The sequence below is a fragment of the Anomaloglossus baeobatrachus genome, chromosome 11 (assembly GCF_048569485.1).
Source record: "Anomaloglossus baeobatrachus isolate aAnoBae1 chromosome 11, aAnoBae1.hap1, whole genome shotgun sequence".
Classification (NCBI taxonomy): domain Eukaryota; kingdom Metazoa; phylum Chordata; class Amphibia; order Anura; family Aromobatidae; genus Anomaloglossus; species Anomaloglossus baeobatrachus.
In genome coordinates this window covers 144,462,447-144,483,417 of record NC_134363.1, presented here as the reverse complement: position 1 = coordinate 144,483,417, position 20,971 = coordinate 144,462,447, and the positions used below count along the sequence as shown (strand labels likewise).

Below are 20,971 nucleotides of genomic sequence, written 5' to 3'. Positions count from 1 at the left end.
CTGGACCTAGTCTCTGATGCACTAAGTGCCTGAGCATGCTCAGTAGCCTGAACTGAGGACTTAGTCTCAGACATAACACAAACAGGCTGAGCATGCTCACTAGGCAAAACACCGGGCTTAAACTCTGGCTGGGGTAAATCGGCGCACGCATGCGCACTAGCCGCCTCTCCACACTTAGACGTGGTGGAAGGAACAGCCAACTGGACGACCCGAGGCACGGCCAAGAACGGCAGCCGGCGCCTGGGCGCAACAGGAACTGCAGCAGGCTGCTTGCGGCTATGACGGCGCCGGTTCGTAACACATGGACAGAGAGTGAGGGACAGAGATAGTGACCGACTGACAGAGATTAGTGAATGACAGACATTGTGAGGCGCTTCAGAACGCAGCTTTTCAGCTGCGCTCTGAAGCGGACCTTTTTTAAGCTGCGGTGCAGAGCGCACACCTGCGCACATAGCCTCAGACACCAAAATCGTATGAGGGATGTCACACGTTACAATTGACTAGGTTCGTGCAACAAAACGCTCAATTCTAGAGAAAGATACGATGTGTTTGCGATCAACGGTTTTGCGTTCAATCCTGATCGCACGTAGATGTCACACGCAGATACCTCACAAACGATGCCGGATGTGCGTCACTTACAACTTGACCCCAACGACGGATTATGAGATATATTGAAGCGTATGTAGCGGGCTTTAGGGCAGGGTCACCTACTTTGAATTTGGATTTTCGGCATCTGGCAATGCCGAGGTCCTGCGCCCAGAGTGAATTATTAGGACGCAAGAGGGGTGATCTAACTTCTCCATGTTATGTATCAAAGTTATTGACATGGAAAATAACACAAATCAGATCATTAGCGGGTTAAAGGTTCTTTGAAGAATTTGTACTTAGAAAAGGGTGCCCAATTTTTTTGCTTAATTTATTTCTGGTGACTACTAAAGTTATTTTATTATATGAGAATAACATAAACATTGTAAAGTTTTATGCCTTCAATCATTTTCATTTTTTTTATGGGAAGGATTTGACTCCAAAATAATGAAGAATTGTGGAAAATTCAAAGTAAAGAAAACGAAATTGGATGTCATGATGAATTATATAGTTGCCATCGTAAGTATTTACAGTATATAACTCTATGGAATTGGCATATCAATTATACATATTATATTACAGTATATACACTCCGTGGCCATTAACAAATGAAACCCAGAGTAAAAACAAAGAGAAAATTTACCCTGCAGTAAGAAAATAAATGCATTGTAATATATGTAAATAACATAGGGTACTTAGTTGACACTATTTTGTTCAAAAAAGCATAAAAGTCATCCCACCGCAACAAGGTGTACCCCAATCAGGATGGTCCTATCTCTAAATGATTCACCTCTCTAAGTGATAACATGCCTCAATAGATGGGAGCAGAGCAGAACCCAAGCATGACCATAAAGCCAGAGTTCCACTTGCGTATGACTCGGGCCAGTCTCGCATCGCATCACCCGGCACGGCCTGACGCTCTCAGGACACACTCATCTCAGCTGCATAGAAATACATGCAGCCGACCCACTCCTGTCAGAAGTGATGCGTATGAGTCATACACAAGTGGAACTCTGGCCTAAGCTATATAAACACAATGCACAGCCCAAAAATGGGAGTCACATACCGATTTGTACAAAGTAAAAACAACTAAAGCAAATCCGAAAATAATGGTCAGCACACTTGTTGGTATTAGAGCTATGTTTAGGTGCACATTCATTCTTTGGCCATTAACAGGCAAAACCCAGGAAAAAAACAATTAGCAAATGAAGGAAGGTGCCGGCCCCGGGCTACATAGGTGCCGCACTCTTTCACCAAGGAGACTCTGTGTGTGGATGTGACTTCGGGTGTGGTGCATCACACATACTGGTTTCTTCAGTCTGGTGTCCATCACCCGCTGTAAGTCACCACCGTGTACAGCTATTAACTCAACAACAGAGTTCACTTGGCCAACCAGAATCATTCACTTTTATTCTTCACACCATTATGACAGACATGGCCTTCCTTTCCTTCCTTCCTCTCCATATGGCTTACTCTTCCTCAACCTGTCCCCCCCACTATGTTGGATTTCGTTTTCAAGCTCTGGGGTCTGTGTCTCCTTCCCTCTAACTCTGTTCACCTTCATTCGATCCTGGGCCCCAATGGCTGTCTAGCCGGACGACTCTCTAAGCCTGTTGGGGGTGAGCTGTAGGCTCTACCAGACCTCTCGAGGTTACCTCAGGGTTTTTAGCACAGAGACCAAGTCTTCTCACACTTGAACTCTATTCTCCTTTGGTCTCCCCTGGAGCCTTCCCTCCTGTTCTCTTTCCTGCTATCTGCCACTTCCCCCTTCCACTACCTGAAGCCTATCTTATCTAACATCTAATCTAGAATCAACTTTCCCCTAGATAGTAGCCATTGGGACAAACATATACATCTAATAATATTTAACAGTCTACAAAACATGTTACATGTACATGGTGGGCAGCAGCCCCCTTTCTACACAAATGCCCTCAATTTAAGGCTTGCTGGCACTTGGAGAGATCAATCATTTAGAGATAGGACCAACCCGATTGAGTACACCTTAATGCGGTGGGATGGCTTTTACACTTTTTTTTTTATTAAAATAATGTCAATGAAGTACCAGATATTATTTACATGCACTTTTACTATTCATTTACTTACTGCAAGGTATGTCATGATTGTTTTCATTGTTTTTATCATGGGCTTTGTGTAATGGCTTTGTACATATAGCTACGTAGTTCTCCTTTCTGGGCTGTGCATTGTGTTTACATAGCCTTCCACAGACAGGTACAAAACAATCAGACTTGGGTCCTAGATATATTAATACGATTCATTTATTTAGTGCAGGTTATTAGCTCATTGATATTTATCCTGGGTTAAGTATATTGTATATGTGGAGCCCCTGAGGCTTCAGTCACCACAGGGTACTGTACCTCACGTAAGGTGCGGTAATTATCCTGGATCCAGAGGAGGTCAGTACCGGTTTCACAACACACAAACTCATACACAAAACCAGATCGCCCTCCCCAATGGGGACCGGGCTAGGGTCGGGTTTTAAGGCGGTCACCAAACATGGGGGGCCGCCACCCACTAGTGACAGAGACCTGGGGAAGGAGCAGCCACCAGGGGACATTAGGAGTGGACATTTCAGTTGGGGTTCTCCAGCAGGAGAGGAAAGGAGCAGACGGGTTTTACCGGTGGCTCTGGTGGGACAAAGGACTCAATATGGTCGCCGAGGGGAGAGCTTAATTCAGGCCTCACCGTGGACCTGCGGCACCTGTATACAGGACGGGAGACAACAAATCAAGAACCAGGGTCCCCAAGTAGCTACAGGCCATGAGGATCCAGATCTAAAGGCGCAAGCAGAAAGGGCTGACCTCTAACGGCACCGGGATCGACTGGGGCCCATCACGGTGGTGACCAGTATCTTCCAGGCAATCTAAACAACTGTGAGTAAAACACCTGGAACCGCAGCCACTGACTCAGACTTTTGATTGCCGGTGCTGCCGCCCCGTGCTTCGGCACCGACGGCCACTACTCCCCTCATTATCCTTCCCGTTGCCCGCTCCACCTGTAGGGAGCAGAACCATCTTTGCTGCTACGACCATCTGCCCCGGAGCATGATGTAACTGTGGAATAAAAGTGCAAAAATAGTGTTTTTGTCTAGTGCTGAAAACGCACTGCCTTGGTGGGGTTGTGCCAGTCACAACTCCTTTTTGCACAAGTAACGGTGGTGGTCAGCAGCGGCCCCGAAAGTTGATAGTATCATAAACAGGGAGAGGAATACGGGTGTAAGCCGCGCTAAAACCACAGAATCCAGAAGATTTTAAATAAATCCCTTTATTTTCATAAGTCTACGCATTTCAGAGATATAACCATCTCCTTCTTCAGGAGTAATAATAATTATTATTATTATTACAATTGTCACAGCTCAGTTTTTTGGTTTTTTTGTCTGTTATCTTGCTTTAAGGCAAGTTGGGGGTGCAGCCCTCCTGATACTGAGGCTGAACAATTACCTGCTTCTCACTTTTTGCTGTGTATTTAATCTGGGACCCAGCTAACCACTTTACCATCCATATTGAAGTTTTGACATGACACTAGTCAGGTACAGAATATGTTTTTAACTTTAGTAGGTTAGGGACTGTCTCAGATGGGTACACCGTGACGAGGTGAGACAGCTTCTTACCTTTTTGCAAAAATGTATATACTAAGTACCCTGTTTATTAAGCACTTGCAATTTATTTATTTATAGTCAGGGTATTTTTTCTACAATTTTCTCCTTGGTTTTTTTCTAGTCTTGAGGCTGCAATTCACATGCTTGTAATGTTGCATGTTTATTGAACAATTGTCACAGCTCAGTTTTTTGGTTTTTCAGGAGTAATAATAATGTACAAATGGTGATGAAAATGCAAACAAAAAATTTCCAAATGTTTCTATTTATTCACGATTAGTATGAGCGCCACACACATAAATATCCTCACTTACATACCTTGGCATTTTTCACTCTAGGTGTGGGGAAGTATCAAGTGTGCCACAAAAGGAAAGGGAAACCCTGTGTCTAGGGAAGGAGGAGATGGTGACCCCTGACCATACGTACGGCTGGTTCCTGGTGTCCCTCACTACCCTAGATAGGTTCTTCACCTATGCGCCGAGCAGGATACCTGATCCGAAGTATTCCTAGTGTTGGACCCTAAATAGGGAATGGGTGGGATGAGCTCTTCGTCAACCCCACTAAACATTAGAGAAGACATAGGGAGGACACACAGGGGGAAAATGCATAATAATAATAATTAAATTCATTTATATAGCGCTATTAATTCCACAGCGCTTTACATACATTGGCAACACTGTCCCCATTGGGGCTCACAATCTAGAGTCCCTATCTGTATGTCTTTCGAGTGTGGGAGGAAATCGGTGAACCCGGCGGAAACCGACGCAAACACGGGGAGAACATACAAACTCCTTGCATATGGTGTCCTTGGTGGGATTTGAACCCAGGACCCCAGCGCTGCAAGACTGCAGTGCTAACCACTGAGCCACCGTGCCGCCCGATAGATGCATGAACTACTTATCATTAGATGACACAGATAGAAGTTCAGCAAAGCTTCAGCAATGAGATGAATACAAGCCTCCTCCTTGCCATCAGAGCTTGAATGAACTGAAAATGTCACCAGCACCAGTCCAGGGAAGATGGGAGTATTTAAGCACATGGAGAATACTGATAATTAGCAGCTGGATGGAAGGAGAGCTCTGCTCGGTCCTAAAGGGAAAGAGATGAAAATTCAGAAGGAAAGCTACCTATAACAATGAATACTGATGGCAGGAATAATAGAACATCAGGGAGCAGTTTGCCCAGCCAAATGCTGTGACCTTCTATTGTCAGAAATCACATGACTGTCTGTCAGCCGTGACACACCTGTGACATTATCAATAAGGTTTATTAATAGTTTTCTAAACAATGAACCTTGAGAATTTTGGAGTTTTTAATTTATATATTAGAAGCTTTTGTTTTATTGTTCTATTTTTTTTTTTATTTTTTTTTTTTACAGTGTAATATTTTATATAATTTTATGTTTTACCATACAGGCATACACACATTTGTAAAAACATATGACGCCATGAAATTATGTTGTAATATTTATGTTCTTTAGATATTAACTCTTTTCATTTAATTTGTAGGTATTTGGGATTTTGATTACTTTTACTCTGTCGTTGGCTATCGCTTCAGGTTTTTGGACAAAGTGGTTCCAAGAAAAACACAGTTATATACCAAATTTACCTGGAGAAACAACTTCAGCTTACAGCGCCTTCCTAGTTTTCTGGGGTTACACAATACTGATGAGCACCATTGTGCCAATGTCCATGTATATCACGTAAGGATTTTCAGAAACGTTAGAATACAACTGTATAAATTACACATAAATATGTTGCACCTACCTGAGTTTCCTAAAAAAAAAGTCATGGAATTGTAATTGAAATTTAATTATGTAATAATCACACTTTTATATTCATTCTGCAAGCGTAGTATTCATAATTACTAACTGAATATGTAATGAAAGTATCTGAAGATCATATATTCATGCACCATTACCCCACATTATAATTTTAGTAATATTTCATTATTTTATATTGTCTCATTATTAAATCTCCTGTGGGCATTTATTAGATTCTAGCTCTTTGCAGTTTTTATCTTTTCTGAAGGAACATCTATCAGTGTCGAATTAGGAAAATATAGGCTGCAGGTAAAGGGAACCTGTCACCAGTCTACTGTCTATGAATTACATTGTATTGGACAAGATCTTTAGTCCAGTTGCCTAACAAAGAAATCTGAGCATCACCGGCTAGGGGATGCCACTGCTGTAGCCAGAACCTTAGAAGATGCAACTGCTGTAGCCGAAACCTTAGGAGATGTTATTGTTGTAGCTGGAACCTTAGAAGATGCCACCGATGTAGCCGCAATCGTAGGAGATATCACTGCTGTAGCTGTAACCTTAGGAGATACCTCTGCTGTAGCCAGAACCTTGGGAGATGCCACTGCTGTAACCGGAACCTTAGGAGATGCCACTGTTGTAGTTGGAACCTTAGGAGATGCCACTGTTATGGCTGACACCTTAGGAGATGCCACCGATGTAGCCGCAACCTTTGGAGATATCACTGCTGTAGCCGGAATTTATGAGATACCTCTGCTGTAGCCAGAACTTTGGGAGATGCCACTGCTGTAGCCGGAACCTTAGGAGATGCCACTGTTGTAGGTGACACCTTAGGAGATGCCACTGTTGTAGGTGACACCTTAGGAGATGCCACTGTTGTAGCTGACACCTTAGGAGATGCCACTGTTGTAGCCGGAACCTTAGGAGATGCCACTGTTGTAGCCGACACCTTAGGAGATGCCACTGTTGTAGCCGACACCTTAGGAGATGCCACTGTTGTAGCTGACACCTTAGGAGATGCTACTGTTGTAGCCGGAACCTTAGGAGATGCCACTGCTGTAGCCGAAACATAAGAGCTCACCCTGACTTTTGGGCAGATCTAAATCTCTAACAAGATTGTTCACTTCACTATGTGTTATAAGGTGCGGTTCAGTTGATGTTGCTGACAGAAAGTCTGGGTCGTGAGAGGAAGATGCTTCATGACACCAAGCGCCCTCTTCTTCCTCACTTGACTCAACTGAAAATGTTTCTTGTGCTGTTGGAATCGGCAGTTCTTCTGTATGTGGTACTGGACGTATTGCAGATGGAAGGTTTGGATGCTGTAAAGTCCACTTCTTCTTTCTTGAACCTCCTTTCCTAATGGGGGCATCATGTAAAAATAGCAATGGGTAGTGTGATCGGTTGTCAAGATGTTTTTGAGGTGTAGGTGACATGAGCGAGCGAGTCATTGGATGTAGGTAGCGAAGGAGAGTTAAGAGAGATCGGAGTCAAATATGACCCCAAGACAGTGGGTGTTCTGCTGGGGAGTAATGGTAGACTCACACACGGAAATGGTAATATTGGAAGGTTAGGAGAGGGAGTAAGATAGTAACATAGTTTCTAAGGCTGAAGGAAGACCTTATGTCCATCTAGTTCAGCCTATTTTTAGTGCCGCTGTTCTGCAGTGTTGAACCTGTGGAAGGCAAACACCCACAGAGTAGAAGCCAATTTTCTTCATAGGGAAAAAAATTATTTCCCGACTCCTAAGCTGGGTCAACTATCTACCTGTAATGTTATGTTATTCATAACCTTCTATACTGTTGCTATCAAGAAAAGCATCCATTCCTCTCTTAAAGGGAAAGTGTTGTCAGAATTTTTTTTTTCAATAACTGTAAAAATATAAAGTATTAATGTTTTAATGTTATGTGTACATATTATTATTTGTTTTTAATTGAGAAAAATATAAAAAAAAAATTAAAAGTTGGATATTTTTCACTCTTAAACACTAGGGGGAGCAGCTGCTGAAATCCTACAGAAATCCTACTTTAGAAATAGCTCACATTACAGCTGCAGTAAAGTGGGTGGAGTCTGCCCTCCTGTGTGTAATGTCACACCCCACCTCCCAATCTGGGTGTTTCCAAAAGAATAAGTGGAAACATTCCCCATCATCTGTGCTTGCTGTCAGTGAGTGGAAACCACACATACATAGGGATATATAGCTTGCAGAGCGTTGTTCCTCCTATATCATGTCTCAGGAGCGACGCTCTGCAGGCTATTCCTGTGTATGTGTCAAGAGGAGCAACGCTCTGCAGACTGACACAAGCAGGGAGATATACAGGATACCACGCTGCCTCACTGAGCTGCTAGGAAGAGAGGCCAGGGGTGAGGACACACAAGTAGGGGAGAGGGGGCAGCGCCAGTGGTGGGGGGCAGTTGTTGGTGGCGGGGGGCGAAGCGGTGGGGGCTGGGGAGCAGCGACGGTGGCGGGGGGAGTAGCGTATCGGTAGCTTCGGACTGGCTATGGAGCTCTCGCCTGCAGCCTAGACTGATCTCAGAGGTTGCAGAACTGTACTGCGAGCGCCGAGTGATTGATTCCCCGGCGATTGTGGTGCAGTTCATAACAGCTGCAGACAGGCCGTGCTGATCTCCGGAGTTCAGGTGAGAGCAAAGGAGATCAGCCCGGGATGTCTGCAGCTGTCATGAACTGCACCGCAATCGCCGGGGAATCAATCACTCGGTGCTCGCGGTACAGTTCAGACTGCCCGCTGGAGCTCTGGCAGCCAGGACTGGCATTACTGGAGATTACTCCAGTAGTCAGGTTGACGCTGCGTATCGATACTCACCCATCCTGGCAGGTGACAGGGGGGAAGCTCCAGATGGCGCTGATCTCCTCCCTCTGCTGTGATCTGGACAGCCCAGGGGGCGCGTCCAGGTCACAGCAGACGCCTACTCTGTTAGTCTATGGGGTCGGATCCCGACCACTGTTCTCTATGCACAGGGGCTGCCATAAAGGAGGTGACTAGCTGTCGTTACACACAGCGAATCCAACATGGCAGCCCCCAGTGCCTTCAGTAAAACTAGAATTAAATAAAAACTAAATAAGCAGTGATTTTATTTTTGTATTAAAAATACTTGATTTCACAATCACTATTATTAAGACAAAAATAAAAAAAAACGCGAGACCTGCCCTTTAAATTTATTCAGTGAGTTGGCCATCACCACTTCCTCAGGAAGAGAGTTCCAGAGCCTCACTGCTCTTATCGTGAAGGACAAGAGAAGTTCAGTTTTAGGCAGAGGGAGGACATGATGTTAGAGACAACAAACAGACAATCCATGGTATTTTATAGGAATGCAGGGGTGATGTCAGTAGATGATGTGTACATTTGGGTGTCATCAGCATAGAGATGCTACTGGAAACCATATCTACTGACGGTTTGTCCAATAGGATATTTCTGCAGAAGCACAATTAAGAAAAGAGTATTAAACTGCCCTCCTGGTTTGCAATGTGTAAATAACAAAAAGAAAGCTATTATTAAAGTGCTATTACTGCAGTATATCACAGATCAATCTATTCACAGACACACTGACTATGCAGGTACTCTACCTCCCTATCATGTGAATCTTTGAATTATTAACAGACTGAGATCACTACTCCCATTTTTAATGTGCTTCAGCCCTGAATTAATACACTACAATCAGATTTAGGCCTTTTTCTATACGTATGTATAATGAGCTGTGCCCTCTGACTGTCACACTAGGTATGAGGTAGTACCAAGTGAGTGGCAAAGGGAAAGGGAAAGGAAGACCTGTGTCTAGCGAAGGAGATGATGGTGACTCCTGACCAAATTTACAGCTGGCCCCTGGGGTCCCTCACCAGCCTAGATATGTTCCGCACCTATGCACTGAGCAAGATACCAGACCCTAGGTATCCATAGTGCTGGGCCCTTAATAGGGAACAGATGGGATGAGCTCTTTCTCAACCCCACTAAACACTAGAGAAAACACAAGGAGGACACACAGGTGGGAAATGCCGGAACTACTTATCCACAGATGACACCAGTAAAAGTTCAGCAAAGTTTTCAGCAACGATACCACAGAGGAGTACAAGACACCTGTTTGCACCCAGGGCTTGAATGAACTGAAAAATATCACCAGCACCAGTCCAAGGAAGGAAGGGGTATATAAGCACCATGAGAATGCTGATAATTAGCATCTGGGTGGAAGGCGAGCTCCTGCTGGGTCCAAAAGAGAGAGCAATGAATCCAGCAGGAAAGCTACCTATAGCAATGAATACTGACAGGAGGAACAATGGAAAGTCATGGAGCATGCTGCATAGCCATGCTACTCAGAGTTTGTAGCGCCCCTGAGCCACTGAGGGAACTACAAGGAACTGCATCCTCTAGGGCAGGGGTGGGGAACCTTTTTTCTGTCGGGGGCCATTTGGAAATTTCTACCAACCTTCGGGGGCCGCACAAAATTATCAATGTTTAAATGACCCTGCTATATTGGGTGAAGCAATTAATTAACTGGGGGCATGGGGCTGGGGGCACAGACACCACACGCGGGGCTGAGGGCACAGACACCACACGCGGGGCTGAGGGCACAGACACCACACGCGGGGCTGAGGGCACAGACACCACACGCGGGGCTGAGGGCACAGACACCACACGCGGGGCTGAGGGCACAGACACCACACGTGGGGCTGGGTGCACATGTGAAGCCCCACAGGTGTTGTGTCGGTGCATTACCTTCAGGGACTCCACTCAGCTGGATCTGGTCACAGGTAGGAGATCTTCTTCTTGTCGTGACGCCACTCTCAGTATTGCGGCCAGTAGGGACCGCCACTGCAGGTTGAGGGTCGCCTGGGGCTGATGGTATGTGCAGTTAGTTGGACTAGCCTCCTGAGAGTGAGGCAAGCCCCAGGGCCCGATGTAGGTGCGTAGTACCACAAGGCGCAGAATAACTCCACACAGGCAGAATGTCTTTCAGGGTTTTTACTCACTTCAGGTGGCAGGGTGAGTAACCCGGGCGTAGCTGGGATGAACCAGGCGGGAACCAGGTGTCCTTCAGGCTGACTTGTGAGGGTGACTACTAACTCGCCTTCCTTAGCCCTTGGTGGTTTGGGGTGACCCCGACTTTGAGTCCCTATGGGGGTCACCCAGGGAAGATGCTGAAGCCTCTCTCCCCTTCGTTTGCCGTGTGCTTGTTGCCTGGGCCAGGCCACTCCAGCTGCTTGCCTCCTGTGACCTATGGGCCCTAACTGTGGCTACGTGGCTGCGGCTTTTGTAGTGTTGTGGCGTGGGCTTTGAGAGCCCCACACCGGCAGGTTTAGCAAAAGAAAGCTGGATCTATCTCCGCTTCGGGATCTGCCGCCCGGTTGGGCCTGGTACTCTCTAGCAGTCTCCTTACTTCCCACTCCGTTGCTCTCTCTCTAGCTGAAGATGGATTTCGGGTAGCCCTCCTAGTTGACCGTTCTCCCCCGTCAGTAGCCACTGCGCGGGCGCTGTTAGACAGCAACAGCCCCACAGGTCTGCTCCTCACTGAGCCCTATGGAGTTCTGCTCTAACTGACTCACTGCCCCTCCTCTCCTGTTCTTGCCTACGCCACCTAGCAACCAGACTCTCTTACCACACCCCTTGAGAGGAGATGGAGGCTTTTGGCCCCCTCCACTATTCCAGTGAAGGTCAAGGCTTTTCCCCCTCCTGGGATCCCCAGGGGTCCTCTCATGGGTACATGTGTGAGAGCTGATTACTATGCGCCTGTGTTCCACACCCCGGTCAGCCTTCTGGATTACCTGTATTGTACTGTCCCCAGCATGGGTGCAGTACTCAGTGGTGCCTGACCAGGTCAGGGGCGCCACATTCCCCCTTAGTTATCACCAGCACGTCCTCGGGCTGCAAGACAACATTTTAAAATGCATAAAACATTAAAACATGTAAAACATTTTTAAAAGCACCAGGTACCATACATCACCACCCTCCACCCACAAGTCCGTTAACCCACCCAAAACCCTTTCACGTTGGCCGCGACTTCAGCCACTTCTGGCAGGATGTAGAGGCGGCTTACATGGGCTGGTGGTTTCAGGGTATACCTGGCCTGGTGGATCCGCGCCTTCAGCCTCTTCTGGCAGGATGCAGAGGCGGCCTCCACAGTTGGTGCTGACCAGGTACCCTCTTTGTGGTGGAGAGCCAGGCCCCATAAACAGGCATGCTCTCTGGTCGCAGGTGAGCCAAGGCCCTATATACGGACGGGCTCCTCCTGGTTGCAGACGAGCCAAGCCCCTAAACAGGCTGACTCTGGTGGCGGTGGTGCCCTCTGGTGTAACTATTTACACTGCGAGAGTTTGTGGCTATAGCCAGTTCATAGCCTTAAGGTTTATGGTTTTCTCACAATAGTTTTTGTGGGCACATGCTTAAACGTTGCAAAACAAACTTTCAAACTGGTCAAAACAGTAACTTCTTTCTTTACTTTACTTTTCTCTACTCCTCCATACCAGGGCTTGGGCCTGTTGGGCTGCGGCACCTGCTGCTTTCTTGCTCTTTGTCGTCGTCTGAGGTAGTTTCATCTGTAGGTTCCTTGTCTTTTCTCTCTTGATCTTCATCTGTGTCTTTATCTCTGTCTTTTCTTTCTTGTAGCATGGGGTGGCTGTAAGGTTTACTGGTGCATAGTGCTACGTCAAGCGCATACAATCCTCTTTCGCCTTCATGCATAGTGAATTGTACTGAATCCCCCATCTTTAGGTTTCTGCCAGGGTGTCCTCTAGGCAGATGAGCGCTCACATCTCTTCTGTTGACAAATATCCCTTCTTTGATACCAGGGGCTACAATAAAGCCATATCCACTTTTCAAGTTAAAGTCCTCCACTACTCCTCTGCAAAGGGGTCCTCTGACCTGGGCTTTGGCTCTTCTCAGGAACCTTTTCTCCTGTAGGTCTCTGGCTGTGACTTCTCTCTGCTCTGGAGACTGTGGTGCAGGGGACAGCGTTGTTCTGTTGCGACGCCTTGTCTTGCGGGCTGGGTTCTGCTGGGCTGTTACTTCAATGCCTGCAGGGCCCCAGGTGAGGTTTCTGGGCTGATCTTCGTCAGCAGACGGTGTCAAGTCCTCCTCATCCCAACGGGAATAGGGTAACATCTCCGGCTCTGAGTATTGCTCCACTGCCGGTGGCTCCGGAGTCAGCTCCTCAGCTTCCTGGCCTCCTCTCCCCCTTAGTTCTTCGCTGCACTCTGGTTGTGGCAGCGCTGGGGATGAGTGGTCCTCAGCTGGTCTGGGCGGTGGACTCTCTGGCGCGGCTGCAGGGGTTGCCTGAATCTCCTTGGGGGTATGCGGAGGGAGCAGATACCGATCCACCATCTCTTGTGGGAACTGGGCCTCTAGGTCAGCCTTCAGCTTCCAGTATTCGGGGTCCTCTCCTATCAGGGTCTTCCTAGCAGGGACCTCTTTGGACTGGGGAGCGGTGTCTGCTCTGGCCTTGCAGGCCGGGGTAAATGATGAGGTAATCTCTTCTTGGCGGGCCGCGCCTGGCATGGCGGCGGCCTGGTCTTGGCGAGCCGCGCCCTGGATGGCGGCGGCCTGGTCTTGGCGGGCCGCGCCCTGGATGGCGGCGGCCTGGTCTTGGCGGGCCGCGCCTGGCATGGCGGCGGCCTGGTCTTGGCGGGCCGCGCCTGGCATGGCGGCGGCCTGGTCTTGGCGGGCCGGGCCTGGCATGGCGGCGGCCTGGATCAGTGTCGCTGTTGCAGGGGGCTCTGTGCAGGCTGGGCTGGACGTCGCTGCAGCAGTCTGGGCTTGGCGGGCCGCGCCTGGCGTGGCTGCGGCCTGGTTCAGCACCTCACTTGCGGCGCGGACGAGCGTTGCTGCGGCGGTGGGGTCTCGGCGGGCCGGGCCTAGCAGGGCGGCGGCCTGGGTCAGCGTTACGCCTGCGACGCGGATGAGGGTCGCGGTGGCAGCCGGTTCTTTGCGGGCCGGACTGGGCGTTGCTGCAGGGACCGGGTCTTGGTGGGCCGAGCAGGGCATCGCTGCGGCCGCTGGGGCTTGGAAGGCCGCACCTGGCGTGGCTGCGGCCTGCTTCAGCGTCGCCGCACCGGACGCCTCTTCGGGGACCGCGGGCGTGGCAGCAGGGGTCGGGGCACTTGCGCTGGCCGGGGCATCACTCGACTCACCCACCGGTGGCAGCATCGGGGTCTGCGTCATCGCCGTCCTGTCTGGCACTCGGCGCGCGGCTCTCCTTTCATAGGCCCGAACCGCCGCGGTCATCTCCAGCATTTCCATTCGTTCTTCCCGGATCTGCTCCACAACCCGGGTCTCCAGTCGGTCGCAGAACTGGGCCAGCTCCCGATACCACCAGGCAGCGGAGCCCGGTTCTGGATTTCTGCGGTCAGACGCCATTTCTTCTGCGCCCCCTTCTGCACGACTCTCCAGCTGTGGACTCGCCGTTGCCTCTGATAGCAAGCTGTTCAGTTTCTGCTCTGCCTCTTTCAGCAGCTCCTCTCCCAGCAGCAGGCTTCTGGCTCCCTTTCTGTCCCGACGTCTCTGGACGCTTCCACTCTCATAGCTGGCAAGGTCAGAACTCTGCAGGGGATCTCTGGGTAGCCACACCTCTTCGTGGGCGGTAACTTCTCCCAGCGCGGGCTGCTGTTGTTTTTCAGCGCGCTTTTCATGGTGGCAATATGGCGGCGCTTCCAATTTTCCAAGCGGACCGCCCAGGCACATGGTCACCTGTCTGAACAGGTCTAGTCCTTATCCTGTTCGTGACGCCAGATGTGAAGCCCCACAGGTGTTGTGTCGGTGCATTACCTTCAGGGACTCCACTCAGCTGGATCTGGTCACAGGTAGGAGATCTTCTTCTTGTCGTGACGCCACTCTCAGTATTGCGGCCAGTAGGGACCGCCACTGCAGGTTGAGGGTCGCCTGGGGCTGATGGTATGTGCAGTTAGTTGGACTAGCCTCCTGAGAGTGAGGCAAGCCCCAGGGCCCGATGTAGGTGCGTAGTACCACAAGGCGCAGAATCACTCCACACAGGCAGAATGTCTTTCAGGGTTTTTACTCACTTCAGGTGGCAGGGTGAGTAACCCGGGCGTAGCTGGGATGAACCAGGCGGGAACCAGGTGTCCTTCAGGCTGACTTGTGAGGGTGACTACTAACTCGCCTTCCTTAGCCCTTGGTGGTTTGGGGTGACCCCGACTTTGAGTCCCTATGGGGGTCACCCAGGGAAGATGCTGAAGCCTCTCTCCCCTTCGTTTGCCGTGTGCTTGTTGCCTGGGCCAGGCCACTCCAGCTGCTTGCCTCCTGTGACCTATGGGCCCTAACTGTGGCTACGTGGCTGCGGCTTTTGTAGTGTTGTGGCGTGGGCTTTGAGAGCCCCACACCGGCAGGTTTAGCAAAAGAAAGCTGGATCTATCTCCGCTTCGGGATCTGCCGCCCGGTTGGGCCTGGTACTCTCTAGCAGTCTCCTTACTTCCCACTCCGTTGCTCTCTCTCTAGCTGAAGATGGATTTCGGGTAGCCCTCCTAGTTGACCGTTCTCCCCCGTCAGTAGCCACTGCACGGGCGCTGTTAGACAGCAACAGCCCCACAGGTCTGCTCCTCACTGAGCCCTATGGAGTTCTGCTCTAACTGACTCACTGCCCCTCCTCTCCTGTTCTTGCCTACGCCACCTAGCAACCAGACTCTCTTACCACACCCCTTGAGAGGAGATGGAGGCTTTTGGCCCCCTCCACTATTCCAGTGAAGGTCAAGGCTTTTCCCCCTCCTGGGATCCCCAGGGGTCCTCTCATGGGTACATGTGTGAGAGCTGATTACTATGCGCCTGTGTTCCACACCCCGGTCAGCCTTCTGGATTACCTGTATTGTACTGTCCCCAGCATGGGTGCAGTACTCAGTGGTGCCTGACCAGGTCAGGGGCGCCACACACAGACACCACACGCGGGGCTGGGGGCACAGACACCACACGCGGGGCTGGGGGCACAGACACCACACGCGGGGCTGGGGGCACAGACACCACACGCGGGGCTGGGGGCACAGACACCACACGCGGGGCTGGGGGCACAGACACCACACGCGGGGCTGGGGGCACAGACACCACACGCGGGGCTGGGGGCACAGACACCACACGCGGGGCTGGGGGCACAGACACCACACGCGGGGCTGGGGGCACAGACACCACACGCGGGGCTGGGGGCACAGACACCACACGCGGGGCTGGGGGCACAGACACCACACGCGGGGCTGGGGGCACAGACATCACTGTGGGGAAGGCACAGACATCACTGTGGGGAAGGCACAGACATCACTGTGGGGAAGGCACAGACATCACTGTGGGGAAGGCACAGACATCACTGTGGGGAAGGCACAGACATCACTGTGGGGAAGGCACAGACATCACTGTGGGGAAGGCACAGACATCACTGTGGGGAAGGCACAGACATCACTGTGGGGAGGCACAGACATCACTGTGGGGAAGGCACAGACATCACTGTGGGGGAGGCACAGACATCACTGTGGGGAAGGCACAGACATCACTGTGGGGAAGGCACAGACATCACTGTGGGGGAGGCACAGACATCACTGTGGGGGAGGCACAGACATCACTGTGGGGAAGGCACAGACATCACTGTGGGGAAGGCACAGACATCACTGTGGGGAAGGCACAGACATCACTGTGGGGAAGGCACAGACATCACTGTGGGGAAGGCACAGACATCACTGTGGGGAAGGCACAGACATCACTGTGGGGAAGGCACAGACATCACTGTGGGGAAGGCACAGACATCACTGTGGGGAAGGCACAGACATCACTGTGGGGAGGCACAGACATCACTGTGGGGAGGCACAGACATCACTGTGGGGAGGCACAGACATCACTGTGGGGAAGGCACAGACATCACTGTGGGGAAGGCACAGACATCACTGTGGGGGAGGCACAGACATCACTGTGGGGAAGGCACAGACATCACTGTGGGGAGGCACAGACATCACTGTGGGGAAGGCACAGACATCACTGTGGGGGAGGCACAGACATCACTGTGGGGAAGGCACAGACATCACTGTGGGGAGGCACAGACATCACTGTGGGGAAGGCACAGACATCACTGTGGGGAAGGCACAGACATCACTGTGGGGGAGGCACAGACATCACTGTGGGGGAGGCACAGACATCACTGTGGGGGAGGCACAGACATCACTGTGGGGGAGGCACAGACATCACTGTGGGGGAGGCACAGACATCACTGTGGGGGAGGCACAGACATCACTGTGGGGGAGGCACAGACATCCCTGTGGGGGGGCTGCACAGACATCACTGTGGGGGGGCTGCACAGACATCACTGTGGGGGGGCTGCACAGACATCACTGTAGGGGGGCTGCACAGACATCACTGTGGGGGGGCTGCACAGACATCACTGTGGGGGGGCTGCACAGACATCACTGTGGGGGGGCTGCACAGACATCACTGTGGGGGGGCTGCACACACGACTGGGGGGGGCTGCACACACGACTGGGGGGGGGCTGCACACACGACTGGGGGGGCTGCACACACGACTGGGGGGGCTGCACACACGACTGGGGGGGGCTGCACACACGACTGGGGGGGGCTGCACACACGACTGGGGGGGCTGCACACACGACTGGGGGGGGCTGCACACACGACTGGGGGGGGCTGCACACACGACTGGGGGGGGCTGCACACACGACTGGGGGGGGCTGCACACACGACTGGGGGGGGGCTGCACACACGACTGGGGGGGGCTGCACACACGACTGGGGGGGTGCACACACGACTGGGGGGGTGCACACACGACTGGGGGGGGTGCACACACGACTGGGGGGGTGCACACACGACTGGGGGGGTGCACACACGACTGGGGGGGTGCACACACGACTGGGGGGGGGTGCACACAGGACTGGGGGGGGTGCACACAGGACTGGGGGGGTGCACACAGGACTGGGGGGGGTGCACACAGGACTGGGGGGGGTGCACACAGGACTGGGGGGTGCACACAGGACTGGGGGGGTGCACACAGGACTGGGGGGGTGCACACAGGACTGGGGGGGTGCACACAGGACTGGGGGGTGCACACAGGACTGGGGGGGGGTGCACACAGGACTGGGGGGGGGTGCACACAGGACTGGGGGGTGCACACAGGACTGGGGGGGGTGCACACAGGACTGGGGGGGGTGCACACAGGACTGGGGGGGGTGCACACAGGACTGGGGGGGGTGCACACAGGACTGGGGGGGGTGCACACAGGACTGGGGGGGTGCACACAGGACTGGGGGGGTGCACACAGGACTGGGGGGGTGCACACAGGACTGGGGGGGTGCACACAGGACTGGGGGGGTGCACACAGGACTGGGGGGGTGCACACAGGACTGGGGGGTGCACACAGGACTGGGGGGTGCACACAGGACTGGGGGGTGCACACAGGACTGGGGGGTGCACACAGGACTGGGTGATGGGCTGCACATAGGATTGTGTGGGGGTGCACACAGGACATTGGGGGGCTGCACACAGGACTGGGGGAGGGGTGCACACAGGATTGGGGGGGTGCAAACAGGACTACTGGGTGATGGGCTGCACACAGGACATTGGTGGGCTGCACATAGGACTGGGGGAGGGGTGCACACAGGACATTGGGGGCCACACTGCGCTGAGAGTTTCATGCAACTCTGGGGGAGAGGGTTTACAGAACTGGTGTGGGGAGGCACAAAGCATTGGGCAGGGCACATAGCAGCAGAGGGTCGGCGCTGGACTCACAGCAGCATTGCACTCACATCACCGGAGTGCAGGAGCCGGACACACTGCATCAGAAGGAGAAGGCAGGCACTGATCTCCGGAGGGAAGGGGGCGGACACACAAGGCTAGAAGTTGTGAGGCTGCTGTGGACCCGCCCACAATTGTCACTGGCCGACGGGAGAACACATTGCAGCACAAACAGCAATGTGTGGATTTAAAGGGCCGGCGGCAGCAAACCGCGGTGACAGCACGAGCACTGCCTCCCCCGGGAATGTGCCCGGGGGCCACATAAAAGGTCATGGCGGGCCGCATGCGGCCCGCGGGCCGGAGGTTCCCCACCCCTGCTCTAGGGGATGCAGGACCTACCCCCTGGGACCTGGAGTACCAGTGCCGATATCACCAAAGCACAACCAAAATCCTAGTTCTCCACTCCACACCGGACATAGAGGGTTAACCACCTAAGGCAATGGTCGCAATGGAAAGGAACGAGTCCCGGGTTTAGCCAGCCTGGTGGGAGGGGTCAGCAGTCAGTAGGGGGAAAGGTGGCACACAGAGAGGTGTGCGGATGTGCCTAAGCTGGGCCCGTGCAACGGTGACCCCAAGGGCACAGGAGAGAGGTCACAAGGGCCGGTACGGACAGGTACCGCTGGGACCGGAGCATGCATGGGGCTCAAGGCCCTAGATCAGGCGCCAGTTTTACATGGCTTGATAATGCCGTGCACGGTGAGGACACCTTCATGGACTTCACCGAACCAAATAATCCGGGGACATCAGCAGTAAACTAGGATTGGGGTTCGGACACTTACCTCCCCACAGGGTCCGCACTGTCCACCGTACGGAGAAGGAGATTGTACCCCAAAAGGGACAGTTGGGCCCCAAACGCTCCATGCTATGGGGACCCAACCAACAGAGAGTTCCAGGGACAGAGAAACCTGGGTCACTACATTGGCACTGATACTCCATGGGGCCTGAACCAGCATTCCCAGGGTCTGAGTAAGTAGGGACTGTTAAAGACAACCTTGTGGTCGCCGTTATTACCCCTTTACATCTCCAAGGCACGGTCCTACCTGCAGAGGGCCTAACATCATTGCTGCAACCACCACCAGGTCTGGGAGTACCCACATTCAGCAGCGGCGGTTCTTCACCTTTAACCGCAACCCGCAGGTGGCGTCACATGAACATTAAAGGCCCTGTCACACACAGAGATAAATCTGCGGCAGATCTGTGGTTGCAGTGAAATTGTGGACAATCAGTGCCAGGTTTGTGGCTGTGTACAAATGGAACAATATGTCCATGATTTCACTGCAACCACAGATCTGCCAAAGATTTATCTCTGTGTGTGACGGGGCCTTAACTCTTATCTCCCCTGTAAATACTCCCCTTTTACAAAAGAAGCCCCAGAGCACGGGACCGGGCGACGGCCACAAGAGTGACATCCCCATTTGCAAACCGCCTGGGACTGAGTATCCCACTTCCCTGGGCGCGACACTGTGACCTTCTATGGCCAGAAACCACATGACTGTCTGTCACCTGTGACACACCCGTGACATTGACCTCTTATCGCTAGGCTTTGAAATCCTAAAATGACGCTACTTTCCCTGCCCTTATCTTTTATAGGGACTCTAATGTTCCCCCTTTTTATTGCCTATTCTAGCCCATGTGATAGCTCTAAAGTTATATGGGCAAACCCATGCAGCCGCACCTGACGTCAGTTTGCATTCACTCTGGCTGTATTGGTCTTCAGCAGTGTGTGAAATGGAGCTGGGCGTTCGCCGCCGTCGTTTGTGCGTCACAGGCAAATCGCTGCCCGTGGTGCACAATATCGCTAGGACGCATCACACTAAACGTAGCTTACAAACGACGTCGCTGTGACCACCGAACAACCTCTTCTTTAAGGGGGTGGTTCGTTTGGCGTCACAGCGACGTCACCATGCAGGACACCAATAGCAACGGAGGGGCGGAGAGGAGGCGCTGGATCGTCACTCCCATCTCGTTGCCGGAGGACGCAGGTACGTTGTTGTTCGTCGTTCCTGGGGTGTCACACGTAGCGATGTGTGCTGCCTCAGGAACGACGAACAACCAGCGTCCTGAACGAGCAACGATATTATGGAAATGAACGACGTGTCAACGATCAACGATATGGTGAGTATTTTTGATCGTTAACGGCCGCTCGTACGTGTCACGCGCAAAGACGTCGCTAACGAGGCCGGATGTGTGTCACAAGTTCCGTGACGCCAACGATATCTCGTTAGCGATGTCATTGCGTGTAAACAGGCCTTAAGATATGGAGCAAAGGCATCAATATAATAT

The 20,971-nt window shown here is 51.9% G+C and overlaps 1 protein-coding gene across 1 annotated transcript in view; it reads left to right on the top strand.

Moving 5' to 3' along the window:
• The window catches only part of ATP8B3 (ATPase phospholipid transporting 8B3), a 159,366-nt gene that overhangs the window by 84,687 nt on the left and 53,708 nt on the right, over positions 1-20,971 (top strand). Inside the window, exons 10-11 of the mRNA XM_075328462.1 lie at positions 1,016-1,104; positions 5,707-5,900. Of these exons, the coding sequence (XP_075184577.1) occupies positions 1,016-1,104; positions 5,707-5,900 (283 nt within the window). The remainder of the gene's footprint in view (positions 1-1,015; positions 1,105-5,706; positions 5,901-20,971) is intronic.